This window comes from Epinephelus lanceolatus, chromosome 9 (assembly GCF_041903045.1).
Source record: "Epinephelus lanceolatus isolate andai-2023 chromosome 9, ASM4190304v1, whole genome shotgun sequence".
NCBI classification, from domain to species: Eukaryota; Metazoa; Chordata; class Actinopteri; order Perciformes; family Serranidae; genus Epinephelus; species Epinephelus lanceolatus.
In genome coordinates this window covers 8,493,467-8,508,154 of record NC_135742.1, presented here as the reverse complement: position 1 = coordinate 8,508,154, position 14,688 = coordinate 8,493,467, and the positions used below count along the sequence as shown (strand labels likewise).

At 40.2% G+C, this 14,688-nt stretch overlaps 1 protein-coding gene across 3 annotated transcripts; it reads left to right on the top strand.

The window, feature by feature from the left end:
* Nucleotides 1-8,172: 8,172 nt before the first annotated feature.
* Nucleotides 8,173-14,688, top strand: ctsla (cathepsin La). Of its 3 annotated transcripts, none has more exons than XM_033619788.2 (8): nucleotides 8,173-8,300; nucleotides 9,267-9,401; nucleotides 9,489-9,611; nucleotides 10,193-10,345; nucleotides 11,983-12,207; nucleotides 12,502-12,670; nucleotides 12,768-12,885; nucleotides 14,249-14,688. In XM_033619788.2, exons 2-8 carry the CDS (start codon nucleotides 9,279-9,281, stop codon nucleotides 14,346-14,348), a joined length of 1,011 nt encoding a protein of 336 aa, XP_033475679.1. In that variant the 5' UTR covers nucleotides 8,173-8,300; nucleotides 9,267-9,278; the 3' UTR covers nucleotides 14,349-14,688. The 3 variants fall into 3 exon arrangements, with proteins under 3 accessions (XP_033475679.1, XP_078026637.1, XP_078026638.1); XM_078170511.1 differs by having other exon boundaries at nucleotides 8,198-8,300; nucleotides 9,270-9,401; XM_078170512.1 differs by lacking the exon at nucleotides 8,173-8,300 and adding an exon at nucleotides 8,535-8,697 and having other exon boundaries at nucleotides 9,270-9,401.

Here is a 14,688-nt window from a genome sequence, read left to right as displayed (position 1 = left end):
CCCCCTTTGCTCATAGACTTCACATTGTGATGACGCCAAAGATTTTCGTTTTTCTCGGCTCAAGGAAAGTTTTACAAATATAAAACCTTCATGGATTAGAATTTCATTATAGACAGAGTCATAATTGACCTTGTTTGCAGTGTGAGGTGTCCTGTCAACAGTTTAATAGACGTCTCTTTTATAATGGTGGCCTATGGGGGAAATGCTTTTTGGGTGGCAGTGTTTTTTTTTGGTTTGTTTTTTTGCTGCAATACCGCAAGTGGCCACTGGGAAAAATTAGAAGACAGCCTGGCGCCACTGAGCAACTCACATAGGAACGAAAGGTGCCACACCTCCCACTCTGTATCCAGTACTCTTAATACATCCACGATCTCCATGTGCACTGCTCTTTTCCTGGTCAGCCTAGCGTGAGCAGTGGTGGTGGGCGATCAGCCGATTATCAAAATAATTTTCAGTGGACTGATTATTCGACTAATTGTGCAGCTATAATACTAATCTTTGTACAGTATACTGTGCTTTGCAGCTGGTCTACAAGAAATCAATGCACATTGCCATTTTTATACTAACAGGAAATCAGAAAATGCAGCGCCAGACATGAATTAAAGTTTGTTTTTCCTTTAACTGTCACCAAATAAAGAGACTGTCCTTTCCAGGAGTTTTCAAGAGTTTACAGTTAATATCAGTTCTTTTCTTGGAATTTTGAGTGAACTATGAGACCTGTAAAACAAAGTGTAACTATAAATGTTTTCACTTAAAAATCTATTTACTCATTTTCAATTCACCCAAAGGGACCTTGAGCCATTTTAACAGAAACAGAAACGTTTTTTCCCCAAAGTTCAGTGTCTTATTGAAGGATGTTGATCCCTCCAGCACCAAAATTGTATAAGGGTCACACAAAACTAAAAGATGTTTAAAATCCTCCTGGCAGACAGGGTGGGGCCGTACACTGATGCTGCTCAGCTTCCTTTACTTTGAAAAGAAAGTGCCACCAAAATGATTAAAAAATGACGTCATTTTTAAGATTTTCTACTGAGCTAAGATGTAATTTAATATATCCAGTAAACACACCTGACACTGCAGCTTTTTAACGCTTCTTCAACAGGTTTTCTGCATTAGTGACGTCGACAGTCACGTTACCGTCCACAGTGTCAGATTTGTACACAGCGGCATCGACGCCGCTTCTCTGGAGCTAAATTTGAGCTTCTCTCGGTATCGCTGTCAGTGTTGGTCGGCCATGCGTGGCTTCACATCTTCTTTCACTTTGTCTTTTTATATCATGAAGCCACAGCCCGGCTCTGTCAGCAGAAGCAAAGGAAAAGATGGCATGAAGTTAGTAGTGTTAGCTGAGAAAGGGCCGGACATGTCCTTTTGTGTGAGCTGGTGTTTTATAATATTTGTGACCAGAGAAAATGCTCTTTAAAGTTAAAACTTTGTGGATCTTTTCCAGGACGTGGTGTCTCAGTTTGATTAAAGATGAGCTAATGTGCCAGAGTGCAGTATTTCTGTGCGCTTTACTTCCCCAGTGTTAACATCTGTTCACAGACATAAACCTTTGAGGACTGTTTCAAATACTTGCTTCACTATTTTTGTCTCGGCCTGAACTTGCCAATCCTCTCAGCAAAACTTCCAGCTGTGATGTAAATACTGGAGGCCTGTTTCCTCGACTTCATCCTCACGTCTTTTCATTTGTTAGGCACAAATATGTCGATTTCAATTTCAACAAGGCAAAATGAATGTACTACACATCTCTCCTAAGAACAGAAAAACAAAGATATGGTGATAAAACTCAAAACATGATGAAATGAAATGAAACGTCCCAAACTGGTTGGAAACATGATTTTATTTTTCTTTGTTTTATTGAAGCTTTTGTTGCCAATGTCGTGTGCCTCAAACACACTCGTTCATTCCTCTTATTATTGCCTTGTACAGTATACAAGCTGGGAAGTGATGTTTCAGAAAGGGAAGTGAATATTATGTTTTTGTAAAAGCTGGGAGTCACTATAATATTATTATTATTATTATCAACTCTGTCTCCGTTTGGTGTCTTTTTTTTCTCCAGATGGCTTTGACAGAAACAAGTGGATTTCAAAAAGTGTCCCGAAAAGAAAAAAAAAAACATATTTCTGTACGATTCTGTTCGAAGCGGAAAGACGAACTCGATATTTCCCCCTCGAAGGCTCCGGTCTAATCGCTACATTGCACACATTGTCTTTTTGTCGCTATTTATGTTACATTCTTTTAGCATGTCTTGGAATGCCATGTTCTTAATACTTCTGACACTTTATAGTGTAATACATTTTATAATAAATTCTTTACCTAATGTCGTCGTCTCTGTCCTCATTAAAGACATACAGTTAGAGACAGGTTTCTACGGTTGTGTAGAAGCAGATAATCCTTACTTTATCAATTTAAGTTAAGAACGAGGAAAGGTAACACATAAATAGATGTTGACTTTAGAGCAGTGGCTGCCGACTTAAGAGGTCCCAAGATGCTTAAAAGAACAAAACAGCAACAGAAAAACACATTTCTACAGCACAAAGTGTTTGTTTTTTATGCTTTCCTCTAATATTTGCTTTTTTGTTTTTAAGAAAATACTGAATAATTTGATAAAACAAGGAACTGAACTGAACGTCTGCAAGTCGAAAGCTAAAAATGTTGCTTAACAGCACAAAATGAGGAGAGGGTGACGTTCTTCCATTACAGACAGATAGAAAAATGATCAGACCAGGGGTAGGGGCGTCGGTGGCTTAGTGGTAGAGCAGACGCCCCATGTACAAGGCTGTTGCCGCATCGGCCCGGGTTCGAGTCCAGCCTGTGGCCCTTTGCTGCATGTCATCCCCTCTCTCTCTCTCTCTCTCTCTCTCCCCCTTTCACACTTGGCTATTCTGTCAAATAAAGGCAAACAATATCTTTAAAAAAAAAGAACAGGTGTCAGCAGCAACAAGCAAATCTTCAGAGTAAGTGTTGCCATTGTACATTTCTGCAAACCTGAGATTCGTTGCATTTGCCTGTTATTATGTGGTGAATACACTGAAACTTTATCTTTAAAACACTGTGGCTAATGTGTGGTTGGGTTAAGGCACAAAAACCACTTGGCTATGGTCAGGAAAAGATCATATTTTCACTTAAAATGCCAGGTTTGGGGAACAATCCCTGCTGGAAATGCTGCAATGTCTCTGTAAAGAAAAAAGCGCCTGAAAAATCACTAGGAAAACACTGATGGGTCGCTACAAAACAAAAAGTTCTGTTGTTTCTTGGTCTCAAACAGTGGTCAGTGCAGCGCGGCAGGCATCTTGCCAAGGTGTCACACCATCCTTCATCCCCCCAACTCTCTATGACAAAGTCAGATCATACACTATGTCACTTTAGGTATGTCAATAAGAACAAGGTTTGCAGAAGCATACAATTTTAGCAGATTTTTTTTTTTTTTTTTTTTTTAAACGTCACTTCCTAAACCTTTATTCTCTTTATTAGAGGCAGACAGAGATTTGAGGAAGGGGAGGGATGAGTAACAACATCTTTTTTTTTTGCTGTAATGATGAGATTTTGTAGTTTGTCTTTTTAAAAACATATTTTAGACATCACTATAGTTAGAGGCGATTCACTGATATCAATGTGAACTACAGTGGTGCAACTCATCTTGATTTGTTAATGCTTTAAAACTTTATTACATGAAGCAATTAGGTACTGATACTTAACATTATTTATCGGGTGTAACAAGTTAATCAGTGTATTATTTATTTATTTTATTTATTATTTTATACAGCTTACTAATTTTTATTCTTTTATTTATTTATTTTTTGGATTAATTCAGAAACTCTGGGGCTCCTTTATTGACCAGAGTCCTTGATTTTAATTATTTTTTGCTTTTATTTCTATTTTTGAGAAATTCTGAGAAATTACCAAAATTATTAAGTTTACAGTGAAGTAGGGTGTGTGTGTGTGAGAACAAATCAAAAACACCTGTTGTGCAGTGTCGCCCTAATTCTCAAAACAACTCATAACTAAATGAATGTAAAGCACCTTTCTTACTAAAAAAACAAGATCAGAAGCAATTTAATTATTTCTCGTCCAGTTTTAGTTTAAAAAGCACATGAATTTAAGTCATTAATGAATCAGGCCTGCGGGGACAGACTGTAATCTTCAGGGTGTTTTGTTGCTGTATTTGTCCTCCACCAGATTCCAGGCTGTTATTCACACGTCTCTGGGTTCATTGTGGAGCAGCAGGAACGTCGACCCTCCACCCACACACACTCACATGACTCAGGTTTTGTCTCAACTTGCCTGTTGACTGTCATTCAAACATATTTGTACAGAGAGAGATAAATGAAGCAGAGGGTGTGACGTTTAAAAATCACATGAACCTTTGTCACACTTCTGCACAAAACAGGTTGTAAAATGTAGATACAGTGAAAATTTTTGCTTTCAAGCACCTTTTTAAATATACAGCAAAACTCCAGTTAAACACCTGCAACATGATCTGTGGTTAATCCCATGTTTAACACTTTGTAATGTGGTTTCTAGCTGTTGAATAAAGTCTTAAATGTGTTTTAAGATTAAGGCAATAACCTCAATTTAACTTCTGAAAAAAGACTGCTTTTCACAAATCTTTGAAAATTCATCTCAGAAAAAAAGTTTGAACTGTTTCAAGTTATGATTTTATCACATTTTGAAGACAGTGCATTCAATTTCGAGCTTTGCTGTACAACAATTAATAAGGAAATACATTTTTTGAACATTTCCAATGTGAGCATGAGCTCAATATGAAATGTGGAGATGAAGTTTGAAGTTTCAGTGCTCATTAAATCAGTGTAAAAGAAGCAAACAAAGGAAACGTAAGACGTAAAATAGCAAATAGCCAAAAAAAAAAAAAAAAACATATATGAAATATGAAATAATTCATATTTGTGGTGAACAGGTGTAAGTTTTTGCAAAATAAATCCATTTGTACCTGGGATGGAACTTGTGTCACATCAGGATGTGATGCAAACAATTCTTAGTTCATTGTCTGAACAGGTTGAGTTTCATTCTCGTTGGTGTTACTGAGAGGACATTTACTGCAGCACAACCAGGCTTCTGCTCATAACACACAGCTCACACACAGTTCACTTCCTCACTGTGAATACTCAACCTTTGGCATTGTTGTGTTACCTAAAACTCAATGGCTCAATGGATCAATGGCGTTAACTAACTGCTCAGTCGAGGCTGTTATGTGAAAACAACATGTAAGAGTGACAGTGACCCCGGCGGTCTGTAGACATGTTCATCAGCGTTGACGTCTGTCAACCTTTGTGTCTGGATGTGAAGACCAGGCCCGCAGCTGATAGCCGCAGCGTCCCAGTCTGAGGAATGTAGTAATTATTTGTTAGCGGTTCACAGGGTTCATCATGGGCCTGTTAGAGAGAAGATAAACTGAATATTCAGCAGATAGTTCACAACAGGAAACCATGTGGCTGCACAGACATGTCAACAAAGACATTTAGATAGAGACCCTGTATTAAAGGTTCTGTATGCAACATTCAAAGCATTAATATAGCAGCTATAGCTCCTCCGCCACTGATGAAATGCTGATATAATGCGGTATGATTCATCTACATTTGTCCATGTAACGCATCACGTCTTCATGTTGTCACACACACAGGGTGCATGATGTTCCAAATTTTCCTTACCATCATACTTTACAGAGCCTAAAAATATATGATGTCCTTGCATTAGCAGAAAGTAGACGCCGTTCTCAGCAGCTGATGTGTGACTGGACCGTGTTGCTCAAGCAGAGTGACACATGACAATGGGTGACTGAGCACTTCCTGTATGAGCGTGCAAGGCTGGTCAGTTACGGTTACATCTCATGGAGTCACCTAAAATGTTGGACTTCCCTGTTGAGAAAAATGTTGTCAGCAGGGTTGGAGGTGCTCATATCCGTTGCTACAATACAAGTACAAGTACATAAAAGTGTGAATGTTTAATTAGCAACGTGTCAGATACTCATTATGCAGAATATATTTCATATTATCAGATTATTATCGCTGATACATTCATGTGAAAACGGTAATTTTATGTACTTTGTCCTGCTGGATAACAAAAAGGAAAGGAAAAGGGAATAGTTTGACATATGAAGTTACCGCCAACAGCAAGTTAGCTTAGCTTAGCATCAAGACGGGGAAACAGCTAGCCTGGCTCTGTTCAAAACTAGCAAAAACTGGCTATCAGTACCTCTAAACCTCAGTAACATGTTTTATCTTGTTTCTTTATTTATTCAGAAAATCCATAGATTGAAAATGACAAGTTTTGCGGACAGTTGTGTGCCAGGTTAGCTGTTTTCAGACTTTATGCAAAGCTAAGCTAACTAGCGGCTGGATCCAACTTGATATTTACCGTAAAATCATGAGGGTGGTTTCGATCTTCTCATCTAACCCTCAACTAGACCAAAATGTTTGCAACTACTCTTAAGCCAAAATTTAAAAATGTAAATAAATTCCCAGTAGGCCTATTTTCCTTTGACGCTAATATATCTGAATTGTTGATGATATGTTTTGTAGCCTTTCAGAAATCTGAACCTGTAAAGCTGTCAGATGAATCTTAAAAACATCGTAGGCCTATAGCCAAAGTTTAAATTATCATAAAATGGAAATACTCATGTATTTTATTTCTTCCAACCACTGATGTCACTGTAACACAAACATGAGGTGTTCAAAAGCAAAAAGGTTAGTTGTAAAAGCATAAACAACTCTGCCTGTTCAGAGTTTCACAGTCTTATCAATCACATGAGCACTGACGCTGATTAACTCAGACTTTGTGCCAGGAAGTTCCTGGAAGTCCTGCTGTCGTGTGTACCCATTTATTCCCACTGCTGTCATGGCTGGCCATCACTGATAATCATATATCATTTGTTGTATTGTAAACTAGAGAAGGATCGTTTTAATTTCACTGACAGGCTTTTTCAAAATCACAGCTTCGTCTGAGGCATAACATGGGTAAAGTATGATCATGTGCAGCTGTGTCTTTGTGCGTAACCTTAACTTCAAAGTGCTGCTGGTGGTTGAAATGTAAGTATTTTGTTCACGTTGGATTTGAAGTTAAAGACAGTCTAAGTAAGTCCTTTCTACCACTTATTTAAGCCTATGTTTGCAGGTGTATTGTGTAGGAAAAAGATAAACCAAAATACAGTAAATATCAGGCTGGACTCTGGCTCACAGGGGCCTCCTCCACCCCCTTGTCGTCGTGTGCCCAGGAGGCTTGTCCGGTTATCAGCTCCTGCAGCCACCAAGGAGCCCATAAACTGAATGATGATGACCTACATGTTGACCTGCGTATCTTAAATAATTATTTGTTGTGTAACCTTGCAGTCCGTGTTTGGTAATCATGAAGAGAAGACACCAGGTTTTGAGAGCCTGCAACATGTTACTGGCTACTGGAAATCCACATATTAATATCATAATCAAATGTTCAGTGGTGGCTTATTTAGACTTCTATAGGACGTACAGTACATTTAATGGTCTTTCACTGTCTGAAGTCTTTGTCATGCATACATGTGACAAGATAGTGAGAAGCCCTTGTCACGCATCTGCATGGCCAAGAAGTTTAGTCTCATCAGGAGAACTCTAACTGGGAAAATCTGGCTTCTTAAGTCGCCTCCTCGGATGACTCTGACGCCAAGCAACTGCAGAAAGCCGACACTATCCTGATTACCTAAATGCATGTGAGCACAATGACTTGGTAAGTGAGGGGGGTGAAATCCTGCCCTTGGATTAGTTTTGTGTCAGATGTTAGCTGCTGCAATCACGTTTCACTCCTTCTGTTGTCATATTCCCATTTCCAGTATCAACAAATGATTACACCTATTATCAAGTGACAGTTTCATAGGGATTTAGAAGTATTTATGCCTTAATCTGAAGGTTGATTTGGCTACTAAAATGGTCGTCACTTGCCCTATTTCTTTAATAATTAACATTTTAAGTCACTGTGAATATCAATGAGATGATCCTTAACATTAAACAAGTTCAAACAAGCAACCTTGAGTTAGTAAAACTGCTTTTTTTGGGGCAGTTTCGAGCTGCAACAATCCTGCAGGACAACAGGAAAACACTCAGTCCCTCTTCCCAGCAAGAAGGAATCACGTGCATCCAGCGGCGACGTCACAGGACGGGGCGGGGCGTTCGCAGCATAAACAAGCAGCGGACCAATCAGAGAGCTCGGTGGGACGTCGTTCAGCTGCCAGTTAGGCCTTTATAAACTTTGTGTACTGCTAACGGAGCGCTATTTTATTTTTCTCCGTCGTCTACAACAGCGTAGAATACACAGTAAGTTTAACTTTTATTCGTTTTATTTGTTTTCTCATGTTAAAATATAAAAACCTGGTGTTTAAATGTGTCGTATAAGCAAATATAGTGACGAATATTCGTGTTTCTCCAGGATTTTTTTCGCCGTTTAAGCCTGGAATACACAACACCCCAGTGTCCGTTTAAAAATGATATATTTAAGATTATATCGTGTTTGAATTTATTCTCCTAGTGAAAAATTCCTATATTTTTGCTGTAATCCACCAGCATTTGCCATCTTGTGTGATTCGGCTGCCTTTGTCCTCGTTTACCTCCCTTGTAGCCAACAGCAGCCATTACTAGTTGATCCCATACGGCTTAAATTAACATCCACCAGCAGTGGATTCGTTTAAAAGGACCGCTATCCGGCAGCCACCCGGTAAAGTTTTGGTTTTCTTTTCGTTTTGCTGGTAGTAGTTTCGATGTCCAGGCCGGTGCCTTGGCTCTCCGCCGCCGCCGCAGATCCCGTGACTCCCTCACAAAACAAAAACAGGCTCGGGTTATTGTTGGGATCTGGCGAAGTTTCCGCTCCTCAACTTGCAGGAAAACAGCCAAAAAACAACTAGTTATTCTTGCAAATAGCCAACATTAGATAGTCATCGGGACAGGCTGGGGTTTTATTGCTTATATGGCCTAATTACTCTCGGTGTTTTGAGCCGAGCAGCCGGGAAATGACTGTACTGTCGGGAATGTGTATTGCAGCTTCAATGCGGATTCCATTTCTGTGTGAATCATGAGAAAGAACAAGCTGTACTACAGGCTGGTGTTTGCATGATAAGTATCTGAATGTTAGAAATGGATTTCGGTGGAAAACCTGCATGACTCAATTCTCTTCCTAAGCAATTAAGTCTGTTGTAATGTACTCTATTTGTAGGCCACTGCTCTGGGCCTCCATCAATGATTAACCTGCTTCTTTGGAAACTGAGTTCTGACTTGTTTGTTTTCCAGTAGGAAGCAACAATGCTGCCTCTAGCCATCGTGGCCCTGTGCCTTAGTGCAGCCCTTTCAGCTCCGAGCCTTGACCCACAGCTTGATGACCACTGGGAGCTGTGGAAGAGCTGGCACAGTAGGAAATACCATGAGGTAATGCATTGTTTTTCTCCCAGCAAGACACTCCAGTCTGCCAATTACCATGAAAGAAAGGCCTGAATGGGGATTGTCTTTTTGCAGAAGGAGGAGGGCTGGAGGAGGATGGTGTGGGAGAAGAACCTGAAGAAGATCGAGCTGCACAACCTGGAGCACTCCATGGGCACACACTCCTACCGCCTGGGCATGAACCACTTTGGAGACATGGTGAGAGCACAGTTTTGACTCACAGAAGCATATCTCATTGGGAAGGACATATTCAGGTTATTATAAAGGGCTAGAGAACAAATAAAGACAAGGGACACTGATTTGATAACTAAGAATAATGAACCCTCAGTTAAAAGATAAAATGGTCCAGTCACACATCAGCTGCTGAGAACACTGTCCGCTCTCTGCAAATGTATTATCTTATTGTAAAAATAAAACATTGCAAATATTAAAACACTTGTTCAAACACACTCTAATCCAGCAAAACAGCAGGAATCTGTTGCACGGCCATACCAAGAAAAAAAATTAAAGGAAAAGGGACGAACCAGCTAGAAGAAGTATGCAACAGTGTTGTGCATAGAATTGGAGAACAACACAGGATAAAAAACACAAAGTAACTGCAAAAGATTAAGCTAAAAATCCATTCAAATCTGCAGCTAAAAACACACACGTACTTTTTACAATCATAAATCACAGCTGCTCGTTGCCTTTTGTCTTCAGGTCTGCTTTGGGTGAAACTATTTTCCAAACAGCCTACTTCACATTGTCTGCTTTACTGACTTAACTTTATCTTTCCACAGACGCACGAGGAGTTCAGGCAGCTCATGAACGGCTACAAGCGCAAAACAGAGAGGAAATTCAGGGGGTCCCTGTTCTTGGAGCCCAACTTCCTGGAGGCCCCAAAATCTGTTGACTGGAGGGACAATGGCTACGTCACTCCTGTCAAGGACCAGGTATTTATGGTTTTATGTCTTGTTTAGCCTCAGGGCTCTTTGACAACTTCACCTGCTGACTTGTGAAGGTGTGGTTAAATTTGTTTTTGAGTCTTGGTGGGAGTCGTTCGGTAACATATGGAGAGGATTTTGCAGTCACAGTGTAGGGTGACGTAGAAACAGCTGATTTTTCATGACATTTTGGACCTTTATTACTTAAAAACAACTCCAGTTAAGTCTTGTAAGTTGTATCCTGCACAAAAAACTGTTCATAAGAAACATCCACGTCTCTTTTCATGTTAAGGACAAATTCAAGGGCTTATGGCAACTTGTAAACAACTAGCATGTTAAACAGAAACCATGTAAAGCACACAAACAACCCACTACACTGAAATGACATAGTTTAAAAGTCTTAATCGTCACAAAAGTGGACACTGATAAATGTAAAACACAAAGCTGGTCAGTTGCTGTAAACACTGAGCACATCACCACAAGATCTTATTTGAAAGCTCTGTCAGCATAACGGGCGATACAAAGGCGTGACCTAATATCAGCTGTTGGAGACATTAACATAGTTATGTCACGTCCAACTTCCAACAGTTGCTTTGTAACAGATTCTCTTCTTTAAATAAAATAGAGAGGACACTCCGTCCACTGAAGTAAATGTTTTGCTTGAGCAGACCGATAAGATGGCCTCTTGCAGGTTGTTTTTGTTATCTGTGTGCTTCACACACTCTCCTCCTCCTCCTCCTCCCTGAGCGTACAGTGTGTTCTCTCTGACCTCCCTGGCATACATTAACACCCTGTAAGCTGAAACCAGTCCAGCAAGCTAACTGTAATCTGTGCCATTGTGGAGCAACACTGTCATATACATTGGGGCACAGTGCTGCAGTGCAACTTCCAGTATGATTTTATTTATGGAAGCAAAGTACTTTCTGGAGCTGGAGAGATAAAGTGCAATAACAAGATACTGAGTGCCATAAGAACAACATGATTTTAAAGGACAGAAAACATTTAGACACACAAAGAAATAAAACATAGATAAGGGATTTGTAAAGATAAGGAGTAAAATATAAGAATGAAAAGACGGCAGTTAAATAGACAAACATTTACATGACAAAGTACCACTGTGCAAACGGTAAAACCAGTAAGTCTGGCCAAAAAGTAATGGTTTTTAAAAAATAATAACTGACTTTTTAAGTTTTAATTCTGAATTCATAAACAGCCAAAATACCTGGGAAAAAAGCTCAAGCTTAAAACTTCTTTGTTTCTGTCGTTGTCTACATTTTAAAATATCAGCATTTGACAGGCCGGAAAGGGAATTGCCGATTTTAATTTTCAGACTCAATCGATTAATCTCGTCTGCTTCAACTCCACATTGTCGATGGCTCGGGGTCATGCAGAGGAGAATAATGGCAACAAAATGGCCGACATCAGAAAGGAATCATAAAGAACTGTAAATAATAAAACAGTGATTTAAAAAATTTGTAAAGGTGATATTTAAGTGCATAGAGACATTTGCAGTAATCATTTAAAGTGACTGAACAAAGGTGAAGTGATATTTTGAATTAATGATCCTAAAGTTAAGGAAACTTTTTTTTTTGTCATCATCATCATCCAGTCTAAACTCAACCCTCCACCCTCCCTTCTCCTCTCAGGGTCAGTGTGGCTCCTGCTGGGCCTTCAGCACCACCGGAGCTCTGGAGGGTCAGCACTTCAGGAAGACCGGCAAACTGGTGTCGCTGAGCGAGCAGAACCTGGTGGACTGCTCCAGACCTGAGGGCAACGAGGGCTGCAACGGTGGTCTGATGGACCAGGCCTTCCAGTACGTCAAGGACAACCAGGGCCTGGACTCTGAGGACTCTTATCCCTACCTGGGAACGGTACGTGCCTGTACTTTTTAGCCCCTAACCATAAAATTTATCCTGTTATCCTTGTAAATGGTATTAGACGTGTTCAAAAGCCCTCAATCAGCATTTCCCAAACCTCGTTCAAATGAGGAGCTCATTATCAAGCAGCTTCAGGGGTTCATAACGTGTGGCTCATTTGAATCAGCTGTGTTGGAGCAGGGTGGGATCTAAAACAGGAGACGATGATTCAGATATTTAGAATTCAGGAGGTCTGTGTTGGCGCCATAACGTCCCTCTCACCCTCCTCTTCTTCTTGTCTTCCCACAGGACGACCAGCCGTGCCACTACGACCCCACATACAACTCTGTCAACGACACTGGTTTCGTCGACATCCCCAGTGGTAAGGAGCGCGCTCTGATGAAGGCTGTGGCCGCTGTGGGACCTGTTTCAGTTGCCATTGACGCCGGCCATGAGTCTTTCCAGTTTTACCAATCAGGTCAGTTAAAGACACCTTTTTCCTCCCAGTATCTGCCTCTTGTTTTTAAAAGTTCATATGTACCTGACTGGGCTTTTTGGGGGATTTTGTATTTCAGGAATCTACTATGAGAAGGAATGCAGCAGCGAGGAGCTGGACCATGGTGTGCTGGTCGTTGGTTATGGCTTCCAGGGAGAGGATGTGGACGGCAAGAAATACTGGATTGTGAAGAACAGGTCAGTAAAAAAAACTGTGTGCAGGATATTACTGTCTGCATGGTTTTATTTTCACCGGAGAAGGAAGTAATACAGGGAGTAGGTACTCGGCTAGAAAAGAACCAGTACACTGTGCGTATATTCAGATTGTCAAGTTTTGTTGTGTTTTTTACGTGTTTTTTAATAGACCATAAAGTCATAAAGGTGTTGTGTTTTTAAATATCTTAACTCCACTTCATAAAGGTTATATCTACAAGCTGTAACTAGATGTGATTTGAACATCCTACTTAGTTGGTTTGAGATTATTGACAAGCTGCTGTATATTTAAAGGCCTTTTCTTATGTATTTAGTGGTGGAAATAGTAAAAAATGTGTACTTTAGTCAGCAGTAACTTCAAAGAATTAAAGTCTTACAGCTTGAGATGAAATCTAGAGTAAGTTCAACAAGAAAATGACAGATAAATATTGTTATAGAGGAAGTTATCAAACAAATGTAATGTAAATAGGGCGTCTTTCTGAGGGTAGCTGGTTAGGATTTAATTTTAAGTCTTCAAAACTGCAGATACTTTAACTATGTCCACATGATCCCCATCCACAAGTTTCAGCACCGTTTCAGAGATGATCGCCGTCCATATTAACAGGCCTAAAATTGCATGACCATTCATGTACACTGGGCACGCGAGTGCCCGTGTAAACAGGAAGCAGATTGTCTGCAGTTGGTTTCTTAGTTGCAGAATATACTAAGGAGGAAGAACAGCAATTGCGAAAAGGAAGACCAGAGATTTCTTTGCTCAGATCGACGAGGTGGAACTGAAACACGAGTAAAAGGGCCGTCTGGGTGGTGGAAAACAAATTGGGAGCAAATATTGCAACATGTTAGAGCCATACAGGCTGATATTATATTTTCTTCCGCAAAGTGGTCACATGATACAGGAATCAGGAATCAGGGAAGAACATGTCCTGACTGATGGGACCCAATTAAGAAGCGAAGTTTCTTGGGGCACTGAGTAGCTCACCTGGTGGAGCAGGTACCCCATATAAAAAGGTTACGCCCTTGCTGTACTGGCCATAGATTCAATTCCGATGTGCAGAACTTCACTGCATGTCGACCCCTCCCTCTCCCCCAAAAAATAATCTTAAAGTGTCAGTTTCCGTGCTGTGTTTTGAAACTTTGACTAGGTCAGCAGCGTTTTTGGAAGTCTCCGTTGTAGGGATCAAAAAATGGCGAAGGAGTATGCTAGGTGTAAATGTAGCAGAAGTTATGATTTTTAAAAAGACATATTAGTGTGTATGTAGCCTCAGATGTAATTTGCTCCCCTCTTGTTACACAGATGAAATCACATCTATTGAACCCATTTTCTGACCTTTTGTTTGTCTTCTTGCAGCTGGAGTGAAAAGTGGGGAGACAAAGGCTACATCTACATGGCCAAAGACAGGAAGAACCACTGTGGAATTGCGACGGCGGCCAGTTATCCTCTCGTCTAACGTTTGCACAGCTCCACTTGTAGCTCTATAGTGTTTTTTTATTGTTGCAATAGTTTGGCTGAAGGCGGCGGACGAGGCTTCAGTCCGAGCGACGACATCGACAGGAGATTCTGAGATGTTTTAAGGAGAAACACTTTGTTTTTAGGGAAATGGCGCCATTTTGTTTTTGGCTGGTTTTATGCCACTTTATTTTGTCTGAAACAGATTTTAGGCTAGTGTTTTATTCTTTGTAAATATGTGTATGCTACTTGGTAAGTGATAACCTTAACACTTGCTTCGTTCATTGTAAATGATTTTTTTTTCTACCTTTACTGTGATCAATTAAAGTTGTGAAACACTA